The sequence below is a fragment of the Apiotrichum porosum genome (genome assembly GCF_003942205.1).
Source record: "Apiotrichum porosum strain DSM 27194 chromosome Unknown scaffold_12, whole genome shotgun sequence".
Classification (NCBI taxonomy): Eukaryota; Fungi; Basidiomycota; class Tremellomycetes; order Trichosporonales; family Trichosporonaceae; genus Apiotrichum; species Apiotrichum porosum.
The window spans coordinates 539,165-556,142 of NW_021167119.1; the positions used below are offsets into that span (position 1 = coordinate 539,165).

Sequence of the window (16,978 nt, forward strand, 5' to 3'; positions counted from 1 at the left end):
GCTGGTAGTGAGCAATTCAGCAGACAGCAGCCTTGAGGCCCTTGAGGGTAGCTTGCAACGCTTCACTGTTGCACAGTCCTAACGTCTTCCTTTCCTCACAGGAGCACGGCCAGCTGCTTCGTAAGTGACCGCCATCTGGTGCATACACCTCCCTATGTGCCAGTCCACAACACCGGCCGTCCTCCCAAAGCCAACAGTCTAGCCCCGTAACCGTCTTTCTGTCGTTCTTGCTATGTGCCTACACCGGAAGCTATGGCGGGAGCGTAACCGCATAGTCCTCGGCGAGAGGTTTGTCATTCGTATCGAGTCTGGCCAGTACCCACTCGAACGACACAAGTTCGGCCCCGTTCTGGATCTGCCAGCGGAGGCGAGGCACGAGGGTCGGGTCGCCGGTGTAAGGACCCCTAGGCTGGGGCAGTACGACGAACCACACCATCTCGGTCAACGGGGCGATTACGGCGCCTTCGGCCTGGTCATTGTCAGCCCGAGATGTTTTAGACAAGGCCCAGCACTTACTGCACAACGGTTGGCAAGCTCGTCCTGGTCGCCGATAAATGTCATCGTGATGTGTTCCGGACCGCGGGGATAGAATACCAGCTGGCGTGGCATGGTGCCTTGCTGGCTGGCTGGTGTTTCTGGCGCACAAGCGAAAGAAAGAGCCACTTCGAGCGAGGAGGAGACTAAGATGAGGCGGCAGAGAGCGAGAGAGATGGACAGAGACAGAGGGCGTGGCGTGTCGGCTTGCGGGGTGGCCTGTGTTTCCTGCGCACTCGAGAAAGAGAGAGCGACAGCGAAAGAGCAGGAGAAAAAGATGCAAAGCGAGACGCGGAGAGAGAGAGACAGCGAGAGATGACGGGGGATGTCGGCTTGGTGGCTGGACTGTGTTTTGTGCGCACTTGAGGGGGAAAGATGGCAATGGAGAGAGAGAGAGAGAGAGACAGAGAGAGACAGAGAGAGAGAGAAACAGGACGATGACGTTTGGATGTCGTCCATACGCCATCCGCAACCGCAGCCTGTGTTTGGCGCCCAGCGCGTCACTTTCCCACGCCCAAAACATCGTTTCCGGGTAAACGGCAGAACAATCTACCCACTGTACCGCTGTACCCACTGTACGGACGTCCCTACGGTGACGCGAAGTTGCGCTGCGGCATGTATCCCCACGCGCCATTGCCAGATCCACAGACATGAGGGGCACTCGGTCCGTGCGACAGGAGCGGGGGGTGAGCACTGGCATTTTTGCGGGGAATTTTGCAGCGCATTAGGGCAATAGGCAGTGGGTGCAGCGTGGGGGGTGCTGTGCGGTTGCCGCTGTCAAAGGCAAAAACACTCTCGCTTGGCCATTTTGACAGTCTTCGCTCTTGTCAACCTTCCTCAAACACCACCACTCACACCACTCACACCACCGCTCACAGTACAACCATGCGCTTCCGTCTTCGTCTTTATCTCATCGACAAAGTCGTCCTCACTATGTTCGTCTCGACACTCTGCATCCTCTCCCGTCTTCTTTTCCGCCAGCTCCTCCGTCTCGTCCGCCTGGCTTTCCCCTCCCTTTCTCCCGGTGCTCTCCTTGCTGCTCTGTTTGTTTCTGCTGTCGCCCACCCCATCTGGTGGATGTTCGACCAGAAAGCGCTCCTCGAGCAGGAACACGATAGGGCCTTGGAAGGTATTTGGGTCTTCGTCCAAAGGATCCAAGTGCCCGAGCCAGACCTGCAGCATCCTGCCGAGGAAGCACGGGACAACGTCAAGGTAGGCTTTTGATATTGCGTCTGGTATGTGCCAAGAATTAACAGTTACAGGCGCGCGGGGGCAAGCGTCTCAACAACGTCAACAGTCCCATCATCAAGGCCGTGGCAGTGCAGCTACCCGTCCAAGACGGCAATCCCTATGCCGAAATCGGCGAACACACGCCTGCGATGGATGAGGCCAAGGCCCTTCTTCTCCGCTTCGCTCCCACTGTCGACCGCCGCCAGCCGATCCCCGTCTACGCGTGCAGGGACGGCATTGTGGACATGCGTCAACGCATCTACTGGTACGCGCCTTGTGCAAGTCGCGTTTAGCAACCCTGCTGACCACTCAGGCCCGACGTTCAGCACCGCTTTGTAAAGCAGACAAAACTCTCGCCTGGGTTCCAAACCTGCTGCTACGCCCTGGCGTGTAGGAGCCTCGAGGTCACCTTCGCCTTCGTTGACGTTGTCCGCGCCGTGTGTGCCGTGTTCCTCGGACGCGTTGCTCTCAGCATGGTCCTCCTCCGCGCTCCACAAACGGCCATCTGGCTTTTTACGCGCGCGGACATCCTGTGTGAGAAAATCGACACCCCGCTTCGCACCTGGATCCGTGATGAGTACTGGAGCATTGCCGACCGTTACCCGCAGTTTGCCATGGGCCCCGACCCTCGTCCGTGAATGCCGCAGGAATGCCTAATTGTTTTTACTTTAAAAATGCAACTTTGTCCTTCGGCGTTCTTGCTCGGTTTGAACTGTTAACGGCCAGAGACTCTTCACCGGACATGTGCCGTGCCGCTCGTTGCACACGCGCTTCGTGTCGCCCCGAAGACCGCGCGCGCTTCGCACTGCAGCTCATATAATGGGTAAGTAGTGCTTTGTGTACTTGGACCGCTTGCGTAGACATGCAGCCGACAGTTCCGCGGTCCAAGTACACACAGCCGCAAGGCCAAGTCATGTCTGGTGCGGGGTACCTGCTACAGGGGGAATGGGGCATACTCCACGCCAAGTACGGCATGAGGTGGCAGTAACAGCTACATACTAAACAAACTATTCCTTTAAAGGGTACTGACGATTGGGAAAGAGGTGTAGGAGTGCATGTGGGGTTGCTTAGTGGCAGATCCCGCATGCAGCTGGCTGTTGAAGGGGGAAAAAAAAGTCCGAGTAAGAGACTATCGACGATGACAAGCAAGGGCTTCTTGGACCCGGGCGAAGTTCCGAGAGGATTGTTTCAGTGGGCGGTTTTGGCCCTCTTGCTTGGCTTGGGAAGCTTTTCGAGCTTCACCATGAAGGGCTTGAATGGTATCGGGTTTCCTTTGCCAAGCGGGACGCCTACCCACTCGCAGGAGACGATGACCGACGCACCCTTGCTGACGTCCCATAGGGCCGCCAGCTGTTCTGGGGTGTCGGTGTACACCTGTCTGGCTACGGATTCCACAACGACAACCTGCGGCTGCTGCTCAAGGCGCTGGATGACTGCTCCATGTTCCTAGGGAACGTAAGCGTGGTGTTTACTGGGCTAACGTACACGCAAAGTCGGCTCGAAGCGGTCGCCTGCACCAATGAGGGCGACAGTGACGGGAAAAGTGCGCTTCTGCACAAACGAGTGCGAGAATGAGGTTGCTGCCGGGTTCTGGGCCGAGGGGACGGGTGGACAGCGAGCCACCCTGGGAGGAGGCGGGTGTTTCGGTGCCGATTTCGAAATCCGACGACCGGCGACGTGCCGCGGCTTGGTCATTTTGCCTCAGTGGCGAGGGGGAAGCTGTGTCGGTGCCTGGAGACCAATGGCCACCACCCAGGATTTCAAAGTCCGACATTATGTCCTGGGTGTGGTCCAGAGGCTCAAAACGGTTGTTGAGACTGGAGGATGGCGGCTCTGGGCAGTGCTGGCCGCTGACGTTGGAAGTGGCGTTTCTTGTTCTTTCTTGGAGAATTAACCGACGAGGGAAGTCGAGGGGGCCGGGTTTGGTGAGGACCGGGGCAGTCTGCTAGCATGCCCGACACGAGGCCCGGAAGGGCAGTTGCTTGGCGGGGCAAGAAGAGGTCGAGGTCGGCCCTGTTGTCAGCTAAAGAGGAGCAGCACAATACATACCTGGACACGAGCCACTTGTCGTCATCCACCAGGGCCTTGCGGTTGAGGACCTCGTACAGCCAACCCTCGTGAACGACACGGATTCCGGGAGGATCGCCATACGAGGTGCAGAACGTGTCGACGATGCGGTCCAGGTCCCAGTCCTCTCCGCTGTTGACTGGAAGAGGCGCTTTGGGAGCGTACACGATCTGTCCAGGGGTATCCTTGCCCCCAAGGCTAGGACCCCATGCCACGATATGGGTTGTGACGAGATCCAAGGGGTAGGCGACGACTTGGCCACCGAGACGCTGGCGGTTAGGGATAGAACAAGGACAGATGGACAAAGAGAGGATACTCACCACGATCAGAATGACCTTCTCGGCGGTCTTCTGCGGCAAGCAGCCACTCTTTTGCATGAAGAACGCGAATCCTGATAGGGGTTTTTGCGGGGGGGTTGCCCCCACCGCAGTAGTGGGAGTGGACATTGGGCGAGTGGTGTGTGGGACAGCGCTCAGCCAAAAGGGTTAGGGCGTGGTTGGCTGAGTGGATGGGTGAAAGAAGAAGAAGTAGAGGGGTAGAAACGAGGTGGCGAATTCCTTTATGCAGATGTGTCCGCGCGTGTCGTGAACTGTCTTGTGCATCTGTGGGTAAACAGGCAACATCTGGAGGGCTGGCTTAGGCACGTGCCACAAAGTTATAACATGTCTGACAAAACCAAACAAACTGGCAGCAAGGCTCAACAGCTGACATGCCTTTGTCCGTTGTCCTGACCGGCCACACCAATGGCAGCTTGGCCAACATCCCCATCCCAGTTGGTTAGACCAAGACGATCGTTCTTTGGTGCTACGACTGCACGCCGTCAGTCATTCATTGGCACGTATACCATGACTGCAACTCAGTCTCTATCGACTTCAAAATCACAGTAGCAAGTTGTGCCAGCACCGAAATGGAAAGAGGTGTTGGTAGAGCACTGACCCACTCTGCCACTGTGCTGTTAATGAGGTCTTTCGGCCGTCGCCAGCCTCAAAGTGAGAAGTTCTTCCACATCCTTGGTGAAGTAGAGGTAGAGGCTTTTGTTGGTGGCGGACGTTGGGTAAAAACGAGGTCATCCAAACCAACATGCGGTGCGGCCCAACGCCGATATCCAGTGGACAGCGGATGTTTTTTGCATGGGCCCTACATGCACACACGTAGCGTCTGCAGCATCGGCTGACAATTCGGTTAACGGGCATGCAATTTCCACAGGCCACAGGGCGTGGACATGTACATGGGAGGGCGGTTGTGGCCAGCAGAGGCATTCGGGTTGTATGCACGGAGGGTTGAATGGATGGGCCTTGGGGGGCTCGGGTCAAAATCAGGTAATGGGTGCAGCAAAAATGATTGGCCGCATCAAATTCGAAGACTCGAACCCCCCGCCGTTGCAAGGGCAATGCTCCACCTGTGTGCGAGAAGGGGAAGTATTCACAGCCAACTCAAGCATGGAACCATTGTGCTGTTCAGGTCGCTGTCCTGTCCGCGCGAATGCCCATATAAACTACGCTGGTGGCAAGTCGGATTATGGAAACCGATTGCACCACAAAATGTGGCACAGGACCGAATGCTCTGTCTGTTTCGTCTCGGGCTTCTCTCGATCTCATCTTTATAGCAGGTAGATCTATAGACGTGTATGCATCCCCATCCTTTTCCATATGATAGTATTGCCGTAGCGAAAAAACTATTGGTCGCGGGACCGCCGGATTACAATTTCCACCGTCAGCGCCTCCTATGAACGAAGCCACTTGCCACTGGAAATCTCCAGCGCAATTGACGCCATCTCTTGTCCTCAATGCAGAGCTTTTGCTTTTACATTTCACTGCCCGCTGGTGCTCGCTGGCTGGTCAGTCGTCACCTGCCGGGTCACCTCGGTGACACAAAAACAGAGGAATCGCGCACCGGGGTGTGATGTATGTATTGCTTGAGGAGACGTCACCGGTCGCCTGTGGCAGGTTTTGTCCCATTACCCCGGTCGCTCATGGAGAGATACAACGAACAAACCTGTTGCCAAAATAGCATAGCGCTGTTGGCGATGCATAAACGACCCAAAATCACCATGGAAAACGATATTTACTGCCTCAGCTCTGATGGAGCAAGTGGGTTGCACAGACAACGGGCCACAGGCCACTGTGGATAAGTAGATGTCGTATCCGGCTGGTTACACCCACTACTCCCCCGCTAGCGACTTCTGAAAATGTGCTGCGAGCAAATGTGCACTGTTGGGGGACTTGTCAAGCAAATGAGCAGGTGAGTCAACTCGACGCAAGGCAGTGCGGAGGCAACGCGGATCCAATTTTCCTATGTGGCCAAACGTGTGTGCACAAACACCACATAAACGGCGCCCACACTGTGACGCCGATCTCTCTTCTCCATCATCCATCGACACGCGCTCCATCATGCCTCCCATCCACAACAACAACAGCAACAACAACAACAACAACAACAACAACAACAACAACAACAACAACAACAAAACGCTCTTCGCCGGCTACACGGCCCTGGTCGCGTTCGCCCTCGGCGTCGCTCCCAAGACCGCCCGCGAGTGGCGTCGCTCGCTGCAGGTACGTTCCACCTTTCTCCCCGTGGCCGCCGTTCCACCGCCGTCCAGCTTAGTATACCTCTGGCGTTTTTGAAGAACTGACTTGTGGCAGGAGCAGCTTGGTGCGGACGTGTCGTCCAACACCAAGACCCCCAAGGCGTTCAACCTCGTGGTCGTTGGTCTTCCTCAAGAGGCATACGGCGTCGACGTGTCGGTCGAGACCATTGAGAACTCAATGGCCACCTCGGCCGCCTACATCAAGACGTACGCCCCGACCATCGACCCCGACTCGGGCGTTGTGGTGGTGACGTACGACTTCATCAAGCAGTCCCGCCTCCAAGGACGCGTGTTTACGGCAGCCGACAACTGGGGCGGCTACCGAGTGTACTGGTGAGCGCCTCTTGCAATGCACACCCACTTCAAAGGTGCTCACACATCCGTCTCAGGCCATCGGTCCGCCACCTCTACCCCGCCCGCTTCGGCGGTACCGCGCCCGAGGCCGTCCTCCCAGCTCTCGACGTCAAGGCTGAGCAGGAGGATGAAAAGCCCGACGTCAAGCCCGAGCCCATCGAGCCTGTGCCCCTCCCCGGCCCCGATCTGGATCTGCTCGGCCCCCAGGTCGACGAGCCCGAGCCTGCCCCCGCCCCCGCCGTCCCCGTCGTGGACGCTGCCCCTGAGCCCGATGCTCAGGAGCAGGACCACTTTGAGGGCCAAGACGAAGGTCGCGAGATGACCCTCGCGCAGCTTCTTGCGCAGGAGGAGGATGAGGATTTCCGCCGTAGGGTGGAGGGCAACAGGTTGTACCGCCTGGCCCTGCTGGAAGGTGATCGTCTCCGCAGCATTGTCCGCACGAGGTACGACTAGGAATCCACGCGGCGAGAGGAGCGCCAGTTGTCATGTAGCCGAGGCGGAGAGTGTACGAGTGAGAGGGCGTTGACATGAGACGCATATGCAATGTACTACCTGGTATCGTGCACTTTGTTACACACACACACACAAAAGGCGTGTCCACGCGTTCCACGAGGAGGGACCCATTTCCGCCGTACAAGAGACGGTTAGCAGGAGTAACTCTCTCCAGTGAGCGACTGTGAACGGTTGCAACTCGCCTGAACAGGCGCGCATCCTCCCACTGCCACTCGTTAATCTCTCGTGCCATCGAGCTTATCAATATGCAGCATATCCGTCGTCGTGCTCCGTATTTGGTGGTGATGAGTCTGATCCCAGAATCGACGTTCATTACAGACCGACCCAGTGTCAATGTAGATACACATGTGTCATCGCGTCGCAAGGTGCATTGTGCATGCATGTTCAGGCCCCCACCCTCACACCATCTTGGCATCCTCGCCACCTTCCACGTCGGCTTCTCACATGTCGTTGTGGTGAAGCATCGCCCACTTGTAGCCACGCTCACTGCCAGCCATGAATGCCTGGCCGTCGGGCGTGGCGGGACAGTCCTTCTCGTCCATTTTCTTCTTTGTCTGGCTCGAGGGCTCTGGGCGAGATCGAACAGCAGCCTACGCTTGAGTACGGCGGACTGCTTTGCTTGTGCCACAGTGCAGTTTGAAACTGCATTTTCACTGTGAACTGTGTACAGCACACACGATGCTGTGGTTTGACTATCGTGCGATTGAGGCGCGGCGACCTCTTACAGACTGGGTTGTAGACAGAACACAGACTGACTTTCATCATGTACTATTGAAAAGCAACCGGGAATGTACAATACTTGGGCACAGCGGGCATCAGAGTATACCATCAACAAGCCCATGATGATGGGCGTCACTAGCGGGCGCCGCGAGGACGCACCACGCGGACCTCCATGCTCCTCATAAACGCGTCACGGGTGCGGGCGTAATCGTTCTGCTCCCTCCTCTCATTGTCTTCCGCCTGGAGCATCTCCGCAAACGTGGGCTCACGGTCACCAGGGGGAGGGGGCAAAGGGGGCGCACAGTGGGAGGACGAGCTGGAGGTGGACCAGGCGCAGCGACAGGATCGAGACGTGGACGCGCAGGGGGAGGACGAGCGGGGAGGACGAGAGCAATGGCAGCTGGCGCAGTGCCTGCCAGACGTGCCGGGAAGAGGTAGCGATGGGACGGCCTAAAGACACATGTCAGATGTTTGCACTGTTTCACGTCAGGGCAAACGGCCACTCACCAAAAGAGTCGCATACCGCCCCAGTTATGCTCGGCGACAAGGAGGTATCCGAGGCGCTCGCAGGTCTTGATATAATGCCAGTTTACGACGAGGACGGGGGAACCATTGTCAATTACCGACGCGTACTAGCGCAGGTACGTTGCGGCGAGGTTAACGGAAAAATCGATGACGGCCTGGGGACGGGCGGGAGAATGTGAGGCAGTTACTTGGTCGCGATGGTGGCGATGCGGACTTCGTAACGGTCGGCACAGACGACCCGACCCTGGTCTAGACAATCGAGGAACCACCACTTGGAAACGCATTGCGAACCACCCTTCCTGCTTTTTCGCAGCTCCTTGAGGTCATAGTTGTTGCCTTGGAAGGTGGCGCCAGCGGGCAGGTCAAAGACGAGAAACCTGGGAGGATTTTCGAGGTTCTTGACGGCATGCGCCGACAGACTGAGGCGTGTGAGCGCTGTGCGCGCACACTAAAAAGGGTGCCCCCCCCGCTCCGTTTACAGGCGCCTACGACATTTACTTACAATAGCGGCCGGGCTGAGGCGGTAGGCGGTGCTGACAAAGTAGATTGTGACAGCAGCTGGTCGGTTCATTTGAAAAAGGAGGATGCCATACACGGGAAGGGGAATAGGCGCGTCGGTACTGGTCTCGAGCCCTTGTGGGCGAAGTGGACGATTGACATCGACGGCCTCGAGGGCCTCCCCGGCGGGAACGTGCTTGAAGGCATCGGCACCCGAGCTGCCCGAAGGATGCATGTCGCGGGCTGCCAGATCGAGCGCTGGATTGTCGGGGTCGCGTGGGAGAGGAATACGCTCCTCGCGCAGGGCAAGGTCGCATTCACGTTGGATCAGGGCGTCGAGGCTCTCCTCGAGCTGCTTCTGCGTCTTGACGAGCTCGTCACAGGTGCTCTTGGCGGTTGCCACTGTAGCCTTGATCTTCTTGATGGCTGCGCGCAGTGCGTTAATAGCCATGTTGTTGAGCCAGTGGAGTGAGATGGGCGTGGTAAAAGAACCATCCGCTCGTCACGCAGAGCTTGCCCCCAGCTCTCTTCAGGACGTCCGCCGCACCGGTTCACCAGGTTGAGGAACTCTGCTTGGGGGGGGAGGACCGTCCCCTTTAGACAAGGTGAGGGCCAGTCCACGACGATGCGGTTTACCCTGGGGTCGTGCGGGTTCTCCAACATAACTTCCCTGCCGCGCTGGTGCAGTGTCAACGAGAGTGACTTGACAAACGGCAAGGTCACACTTACAGCAATCTCCAGAGAAACCAGGCAATACAGGGGGTGGCGGATGGAGATGAAGATGAACATGTCCTTGTACGGTACCCCTTTGGGCGAGGTTGCGTGGAGGCGAAGGTAAAGAGCAGTGGCGTCCATAGTGTGCGTGTGAGTAAGGGGTGGTAGTGGAAGAGGACACAAGGTGAGAGTGGTGTACAGCGTGTGGGTGGGACGTCGGGGCGAGGAGGAACAGGTCGTCTGGGCCGAAGCGCAGGGCCTGGGGTGCAATGGAGCTCAGATGGCGGACCATCGACGTATGTGGTGTTGAAACGAGTGGCAAGAAGAGAAACAGAAAGATACAGCGCCGCCCTAAATACCCCGAGTCTGACCACCCAAGGCACCGTGCCCTGCCACCACATGCTGGTTGGCCGCCCTTGCTTTATTCACCCTGCTACGCCCTCCTCCACGCGCTGATGCATTGGTGCAGGCCTAGACTTGGTACCATGGGAAACCGGAGTCTCCAGGTGCGCTTCCGCCCCGGTGGAACGAGTGCGACTCTGCGCGCTTCGACGCCGGCGACCCACCCCTTTGCGGTTTGGCACGTTGCGGGCGCAGTTGATGCCGGCCCCCCATCGCTTCCGCCTCGGATTTGAGAAGCTCGGCAACTGAAGGCTGGGGACAGCGACAGGGGGCCGCGTGCGTGCATGCCATGGCAATCACTGCGGGACGCACTGGCGGAACCTGCAGTGTGTGCGGGTTACGGCCCTGTACACGACCTACGTGCTGGTGCGCTGGTGCAATGCCACCCATGTAGTTGCAGTAGCGAAACCCACGCCACCGGCATGAGCTTTGGCACGCAAGGTTTGAGTTTCGTTGTACACGCTACTTCGGGCACGTTATGGTCGCCCGTCTGTCACAGCTGTTTCGGCATTTCGCGCGGGTCGGCTGGCCACATGACACACTGACACACAGCGATGACCCGTCACACCGCCCCACTCTGGCTACTCGGTTTGCCCGTCATTCGGGGTGCGTATGTGGGTTGATCCCTCGTATCACACAGCTGTGGTCGATACACAGAAGATGATCCGACACCCCGTGTGAACCACCCACTCAGGCAGACCTCACAGGCGATTACCGCATGCGTCGTTGCGCTGACACCTCTGTGCCAAAAAAAACCCCATTTTGGGTCCATTTTCCGATTTTTTTTTGATTTTTTTTTCCCACCGCGCCACATTGGTGTCGAAAACCCCGGGTGACAAATACGCCCGTTTTGATTCGTCGCCGCCAACTCGGCCGCCAGCACATCCCCCCACCAAGCTCCCGACCGACGCCCTGCTCTCCATGCACGGCTTTAGAAGATTGCATAAATGCATGGTACACTACGAAAGGGTTATACACCCTCCCGACCCCGCGAGACGTCGCGGCGTTTTGGCTGGCTGGAGAAAAAAGAAAGAAAAGGAAACCTGAAACCGGAAGAAACATTATACTCGCCCGTTGGCGTCCCGTGGGCTCAACACGCCCCGCTCCTCCGCTCCCCCTCCTCCTCCTCCTCCTCCTGCCATACCCTGCAGACGCGCAAGCAGGCTCGCAGCGGCCTTGGCGGGCGGTGTGCTGACGTCGTGCCGCGCGACGCTGGCAGGTCCGTCCTCGGGCAGGTGGGCGTGGACGTGGGCGTGCTCCGGCATCTCAGCCTTGACAGCCTCGCTCGCGCGCATGGCTGCGGCGGTACGGCGGCGCGTCATGGGTCCCGGCCGCGGCTTGGGCGTGAGGTGCGGCTCGTCGTCGTCGCTGTGGACGTCGGTGAGACCCGGTGCAGCCGATGCGGGGGACACGCGGCGCGCGGTGGGCGTCGTGAGCGTCGTGGTCGTGGGCGATTCGGGGCGCGACAGCTGCGGCATGGGCGACTTTGGCCGCCGGGCCTGCGCCTGCAGCAAGGGCGAGGTGGCGCCGTTGGCAGAGAGACGGCGTGCGGCAGCCTCATCGGCAATCGTCTTCTGCAGGCTCGCTGGAATCCCGCTCACGCGGCGCGTGTGCACGACCGCGGGCGATTCAGTGACCACGGGCTGGATGCCGAGCGAGGACGGAATGGAGACTTGCGCCGAGTGCGTCGGAGTGAGCACGGGCGCGAGCGGGCGTGCCGGCGCCAAGTTTAGTTTGGATGGGCTCGCACTGTGTTTAATGTTGGGCGCCCCGGAATACGAGGACGTGCTGCCAAAGGAAATGTCCGAGATGCCACTGCTTGTCGCGTACGATGCCGAGGTGACGCGCGAGCTGGCTGGGGACAGGTGGTGGAAGGATGGGGTGGACGGGGACGGGGACGCGAGGAGCGAGGCCGTGGTGGTCGGGGTTCGCGCAATGGGCGACTCGGTAAGGTCGACCACTGACGAAGAGGAGGGGATGGTGAGAGTGTCGAGAGTCAGAGTCTGCTTAGGCAGAGACATAGACTTCTCCTCGGTCGACACCCTCTGGGCTTTTCCCTGGTCGCTGGGGCCGGCAGAAGACTGAACAGGTGCGTTCTCCTTGGCCGCGGCGGACGTGGGGGCCAGCAGACCAGGTCCAGGGATCGGGAACGTCTCCACTGCACCAGTCGCTGCAGGCTTGCCGCGCACTGCCCTCGGCTGACGCGCGGCTCCGGCGGCGCTCGAGCTCGCCTGGCCGAGAACGGCGGCCTTGGACTTGTTCGCGCCTGTACGACCGGGACGAAACGTCTCGCCAGGCGCTGTGCGCTGGACACGTTGACGCTTGATAGGAGGCAGTGCGGCCTCGCGTGCACGCGAGGCGGCCGTGGAGCCAAATGCGCCACCAGGAGGACGACGAGGAGCTGCTGCTGATGCTGCTGCTGGTGCAGGCTGCGCCGCCGGCGCCGCCGAGGTGGGAGCGTCCTGCGGAGTCTTGGGCCGCTCACGCTTCTCCTTTGCCTCCTTGGCCGCAGCCGCACGCGCAGCAGTAGCTGCAGTGGGCTTGAACAGGCTGGACGACGCCTTGCTCGCGTGCGTGGGCTTGGCGAATGACGGCGCCTTGAGCGGTTCAGTCGGAGGAGGGCCAGAGGCAGACACGGCACGAGTCGACCTAGTCGGCGCCGAGTCCGATGTGTGCGCAGCTGCAGCCTGAGCACGGGTGGCACCCGCAGCGGAAGGCACGGTGGCACTGGCACTCCTGGTGGCGAGGCGAGCGGGTGCAGGAGCTCCCTTGGAGTTTGCTCGGCCAAGACCGAGACTTGCGGGACCAGATGGAGTCATGCCGGGGCGGAACGTCTTCTTCTCGACGGGACCGTCAATGTGCCTCTTGGGAGCAGACAGGGGTCGGCGAGCGGCGCCTGTACGCGACGACGTGCGTGAGGCCGGTCGACTGCTAGCGGCTGACGAAGACTCGGAGGGGATCTCGAGCTCGGCAGTTGGAGTGTGGACGGGAACAGGGGTGTGCGTGCCTGAAAGAGTCGGTTGGGGCTCCATGACGCTGTGCGTCGAGGCCAGAGGGGTAGCGTCCATGTCGACCTCGTCGGCGAGCTGGCGAGCGGGGGTCTCGGGCAGGGTAACGGGGTCTGCGGGAGTCATGATGACAGTCTCGGCTGGGGTCTGGTCGATGGCGGAGATGGCAGGCACCGGTGTGTGGGAGGCCTCGACAGTGACGGGTCGGTCGGTGGGTTCCTCGACGGGCTCGCCAGCACGCTCCTCGACAGGCTCGACAGGCTCGACAGGTTCGACAGGTTCAATGGGCTCGGCGATGTGATCGTCGACAGGCTCGTTGATGGGCTGCGCAACAGGCTCCTCAGATGGCTCAGGAGCAGCCTGCTCGCCCTCGACCTCAACCAAAGGCTCGGACACCAGCACGGCCGTGACCTCTGCCTCCGCCTCCTCGGTGGCAGGTTGCTCGTCGTCGGCAATCTGGCTGTCGTGTTCCTGGACGACGGAGACTGGCTCGGGGACAGGCTCGTCCCGCTCGACAACTGGCTCGTCGAGCTGGACCGCGTCGACGTGCGGCGGCGACACGGGCACGAGTTCGAGCTCGGGCTCTGGCTCGGCAACGTCGATGTCAATGTCAACCAGCGCCGGTGCAGGCACGTGGACGTGGACGTGCTCCGGCTCCGCGACAGGGTCCAGGACCTGGATCTCGGCGGGAACAGGCTCGTCGATAATGTCCTCTTCCTCGTCCATGGCAATGGACTTGTCTGCCGGCGACCTGTGGGGCTCGGACGGAGGCTCAGAGATGAGGTCCATGTCCTCCTCGCCCATGTCGACCGTGCGGTCTGCAGCGACCTGGACAAGGTCGTCGTGGACCGTGGTGATGTCGATCGCAGGCTCAGGGATGGGCTCAGGGGTAAGCTCGGCGGGCTCGGTGTCGACCAGGGGTTGTTCGAGCTCGGCGTGAGGCTGGGGCTCCGGGACGGCCGCAGGCGGCGCAGTGGCCTGCAGCAACTCCTCGAGAAGCGGGTCGGCGGGGTAGTCGTCGGCGTCGTCGCGCTTGGCAGCGATGACGGTCACGTCTGCCTCGTCCTCGTCCTCGTCCTCGTCCTCGTCCTCCTCTGCAATCATCTCGTCCTCCACCTTGGGCTTTGCCGGTGTGTCCAGGCCGCCGAGATCGAGACTCATGAGGTCATGCACCGTACTCATGCGGCTGAGCAGGCGGGAGCCCTTGAAGACAAATGGCGCACGGTCCGCGGCGAGACGCAGCGGCGAGTCGCCAAACGCGATGAGGGGCTCCTCAAACGCAGGGAGGGCAGCCTGCTGCGCGATGGGTGTCTCGATGGCCACTTGGGCCGCTTGCAACGCGCTCTCGAGGACGAGGTCCGTGTGCGAGCCCTTGCGCTTGAGGGGGCGGACGGGCGTGTCCGTCTCCGCAACGTCGCCGAGCGGGGAACGCTTGGGTAACGGCGAGATCCTGCGAACCGTGTTGGCAACTGGCGTGGGCGAGGCCGAGGCTGCTGAGGGCGCGGACGCCGCGGTGGGCGTGGCGAGCGACTCGGAGGCGATCCGGCGTAAGGGTGTACCGGCCGGTCCAGGCGAGGAGAACTTTTGGACGAGGTCGGCGACGTGGGGCGTGTTCTGGAGGCTCCGCGAAAGACCCGACGGCGACATCCGCACGGGCGACTCGATGGTGGCATTGTCCATGGACAGGTCCGCCAATGTCAGGTCACCCCCATCGGTGGAGATCTTGTGCTTGCCCAAGAGCATGGACAACGACGGCGAGTAGACGCTTCTCTGTCCATCTCGTGCTGGCGGCGTGTCGGATGGAATGGGGATACCGGCAGCCAAGGCGAGATCGGGGTTCAGCGAGAGGCGGCGAGCAGGCGTGCCGAGCTCCTGTGCGACGCGCTCAATGTCCAGCACGCGTTCACGGACGAGCGAGACGCGACGGTTCGGGTCGGACGAGCTGCCCTCTGAACGCAGAGACTCTGAGCTGGCCTTGGCCAAGCGAGGTTGCGGGGTCTGTAATGTCGCAACCTTTTTGGGACTGATGAAGGGAGCAGGTTCAGGAGGAGATGTTCGGGTGGCTGTCGTGGGAGGAGGGAGGGTGGGTGTAATGGACCTCGTGCTTGTGGCCGTGGGATGACGCTTTGCGCCACCGAGCTTGCCGAGGGCCGCAGCACGCTCGGCATGTGAGGCGGCAGCACGCGTCCGCCGCGGCTCGTCATCGACGTCGGCAGCGGGGCGTACGATGCGCTGCGGCGGAGCGAACCGACGAACCGGCACATCCGTGGCCGAACTCGATGCCTGGGCGGTAGCCTGGGACCGACTGGGTTTTGACAATGGGTTCCGCCTGCTCTCTGCCGCGGTAGAGCCGATGCTGCTGCCAGACGACTGGTGCGAGAGCGTGCTGCCGTGTGTGGTGGAGCTCGAACGGGTGAGACGGCCGCTGGGGAGTGGGTCCACTGCGCGGCTGGCGCCAGACGGCACGCGCGGACGGGGCGGTGCGTCGACGTCGAGGTGTTGCTCCATCCGGGCGGCGCGCGTCCTCTGTGGGCCAGAGGTGAGGGCCGAGGCTGTGGGACGTTCCTTGTCGGCCGTTGAGGTCGATGGCTGGGCCCGTGTGTGAGTGGGTTTGGGTGGGCCGAGACCGATCCTCGACCTTGGCTTGGCTGGAGCAATGGGGCCGTCGCCGGGGGCTGGGAGGTCGAGGTATCGCCTGATGGTTGGTGTGAGAGGCGCCGTAAAGCTGAGAGACGTCAGATCAACTATTCGACACACGGACTCGAGCCTTCCGCGCAGGCGCACTCACTCGTCTACACGCTCTGGCCACGTCTCGCTAAACGTCGCCCAGACGCGCTTGGCCGTCTTGCGAACCTCGGCATCCCTGTCGCGTCCCATCTTGCGCACACATGTTTCGAGGTTCTCGAGGTCCTTTTCATGGTGGAAGCGGCTCGCGTCCCACTCGTTGACGGCTTGCTCGATAGCGGTCGCGCACGAGCGCCTGCACACGTCGCTCCTGTCGTCCAGCCCCGTGCGGAGGTAGATCAGGATGAGCGGGAGCGGACAGTGCGCGACAATGGTGCCCAAACACCGTTCTGCGCGCTTGAGGTAGACCTTGTTGGGGCGTGCGAGGAGGCGGACGAGGACGGGGATGTAGAGGTGGACGAGGGGCTGGAAGTGGGTCGAGAGGCGCGGGGCAAACGTCTGCACGAGGTCGGTTGAGGCGCCAGACAGGCGGCCACGGTCGGAGAGCATCTGGGCGGTGGTCAGTACGGTTGTTCGGGTGACGACGACAGCGACCAAACACCCAGCACCAGTGACGGCTGCTGGAAACCACTCGTGCTACTCACACAGTCGACAATCTTGAGGCCGACACCCTTGTTGCCGACGCCGACGACGTAGGCGTCCATGTGCTTGTACGCTCCGCCGCGGGTCACTGCCGCAAAGCGGATGATGGCGCGCTCAAGCCTGTCCCATGTCGCCTCGCTCTCGCCGGGCTCGAGCACGGCCGCGAGGGCGTCCAGCTCGGTTTGGAGGTGTTGTGGTGTCGGGCACTGGAGGAGGAGGAGGAGGAGGAGGAGGAGGTGTCAGCAACAGGATAGGTAAGGGAGACGGGGAACGGGTCTAGCTGATTGAAATGACAGCATTGTCTCTGCTTTTGTCTTTTGCCACCAAACGGTCTTGTCGGCGGCATGTGAACGCAACGCTGTTTGGGCCGCCGTCCGTCGCACCCGCAGTACTCACTGGTATCTTTGCGCCTGCCGCGTCTGCTGGCGGCATGGTTGGCAGGCGTGTGCGGACACGGACAGAGGGAGTGACTGTGGTTGCCTGTTGTAATGTGGAC

At 60.6% G+C, this 16,978-nt stretch overlaps 8 protein-coding genes across 8 annotated transcripts; 2 read left to right on the forward strand and 6 right to left on the reverse strand.

Annotated features, from left to right (window-relative positions):
• Window positions 1-250: 250 nt before the first annotated feature.
• EHS24_002244 (uncharacterized protein) lies at window positions 251-561 on the reverse strand (the record flags this gene model as incomplete). The annotated part of the gene is made up of 2 exons (XM_028617988.1): window positions 251-469; window positions 517-561. The coding sequence occupies 2 exons, from the start codon at window positions 559-561 to the stop codon at window positions 251-253; spliced, it is 264 nt and encodes an 87-aa protein (XP_028473666.1).
• An 858-nt stretch (window positions 562-1,419) lies between these two features.
• Window positions 1,420-2,402, forward strand: EHS24_002245 (uncharacterized protein; the record flags this gene model as incomplete). Its single annotated transcript, XM_028617989.1, has 3 exons — window positions 1,420-1,746; window positions 1,797-2,029; window positions 2,078-2,402. 3 exons carry the CDS (start codon window positions 1,420-1,422, stop codon window positions 2,400-2,402), a joined length of 885 nt encoding a protein of 294 aa, XP_028473667.1.
• A 550-nt stretch (window positions 2,403-2,952) lies between these two features.
• On the reverse strand, window positions 2,953-3,459 carry EHS24_002246 (uncharacterized protein; the record flags this gene model as incomplete). The annotated part of the gene is made up of 2 exons (XM_028617990.1): window positions 2,953-3,210; window positions 3,250-3,459. The coding sequence occupies 2 exons, from the start codon at window positions 3,457-3,459 to the stop codon at window positions 2,953-2,955; spliced, it is 468 nt and encodes a 155-aa protein (XP_028473668.1).
• A 104-nt stretch (window positions 3,460-3,563) lies between these two features.
• On the reverse strand, window positions 3,564-4,277 carry EHS24_002247 (uncharacterized protein; the record flags this gene model as incomplete). The annotated part of the gene is made up of 3 exons (XM_028617991.1): window positions 3,564-3,777; window positions 3,814-4,100; window positions 4,152-4,277. The coding sequence occupies 3 exons, from the start codon at window positions 4,275-4,277 to the stop codon at window positions 3,564-3,566; spliced, it is 627 nt and encodes a 208-aa protein (XP_028473669.1).
• Window positions 4,278-6,221: 1,944 nt separating this feature from the next.
• On the forward strand, window positions 6,222-7,228 carry EHS24_002248 (uncharacterized protein; the record flags this gene model as incomplete). Its single annotated transcript, XM_028617992.1, has 3 exons — window positions 6,222-6,386; window positions 6,477-6,754; window positions 6,811-7,228. The coding sequence occupies 3 exons, from the start codon at window positions 6,222-6,224 to the stop codon at window positions 7,226-7,228; spliced, it is 861 nt and encodes a 286-aa protein (XP_028473670.1).
• Window positions 7,229-7,686: 458 nt separating this feature from the next.
• On the reverse strand, window positions 7,687-9,482 carry EHS24_002249 (uncharacterized protein; the record flags this gene model as incomplete). The annotated part of the gene is made up of 7 exons (XM_028617993.1): window positions 7,687-7,724; window positions 7,776-7,878; window positions 8,168-8,272; window positions 8,311-8,458; window positions 8,516-8,640; window positions 8,748-8,981; window positions 9,036-9,482. The coding sequence occupies 7 exons, from the start codon at window positions 9,480-9,482 to the stop codon at window positions 7,687-7,689; spliced, it is 1,200 nt and encodes a 399-aa protein (XP_028473671.1).
• A 78-nt stretch (window positions 9,483-9,560) lies between these two features.
• On the reverse strand, window positions 9,561-9,886 carry EHS24_002250 (uncharacterized protein; the record flags this gene model as incomplete). The annotated part of the gene is made up of 2 exons (XM_028617994.1): window positions 9,561-9,701; window positions 9,761-9,886. The coding sequence occupies 2 exons, from the start codon at window positions 9,884-9,886 to the stop codon at window positions 9,561-9,563; spliced, it is 267 nt and encodes an 88-aa protein (XP_028473672.1).
• Window positions 9,887-11,208: 1,322 nt separating this feature from the next.
• On the reverse strand, window positions 11,209-16,914 carry EHS24_002251 (uncharacterized protein; the record flags this gene model as incomplete). The annotated part of the gene is made up of 4 exons (XM_028617995.1): window positions 11,209-15,880; window positions 15,944-16,389; window positions 16,485-16,688; window positions 16,879-16,914. The coding sequence occupies 4 exons, from the start codon at window positions 16,912-16,914 to the stop codon at window positions 11,209-11,211; spliced, it is 5,358 nt and encodes a 1,785-aa protein (XP_028473673.1).
• Window positions 16,915-16,978: the final 64 nt, after the last annotated feature.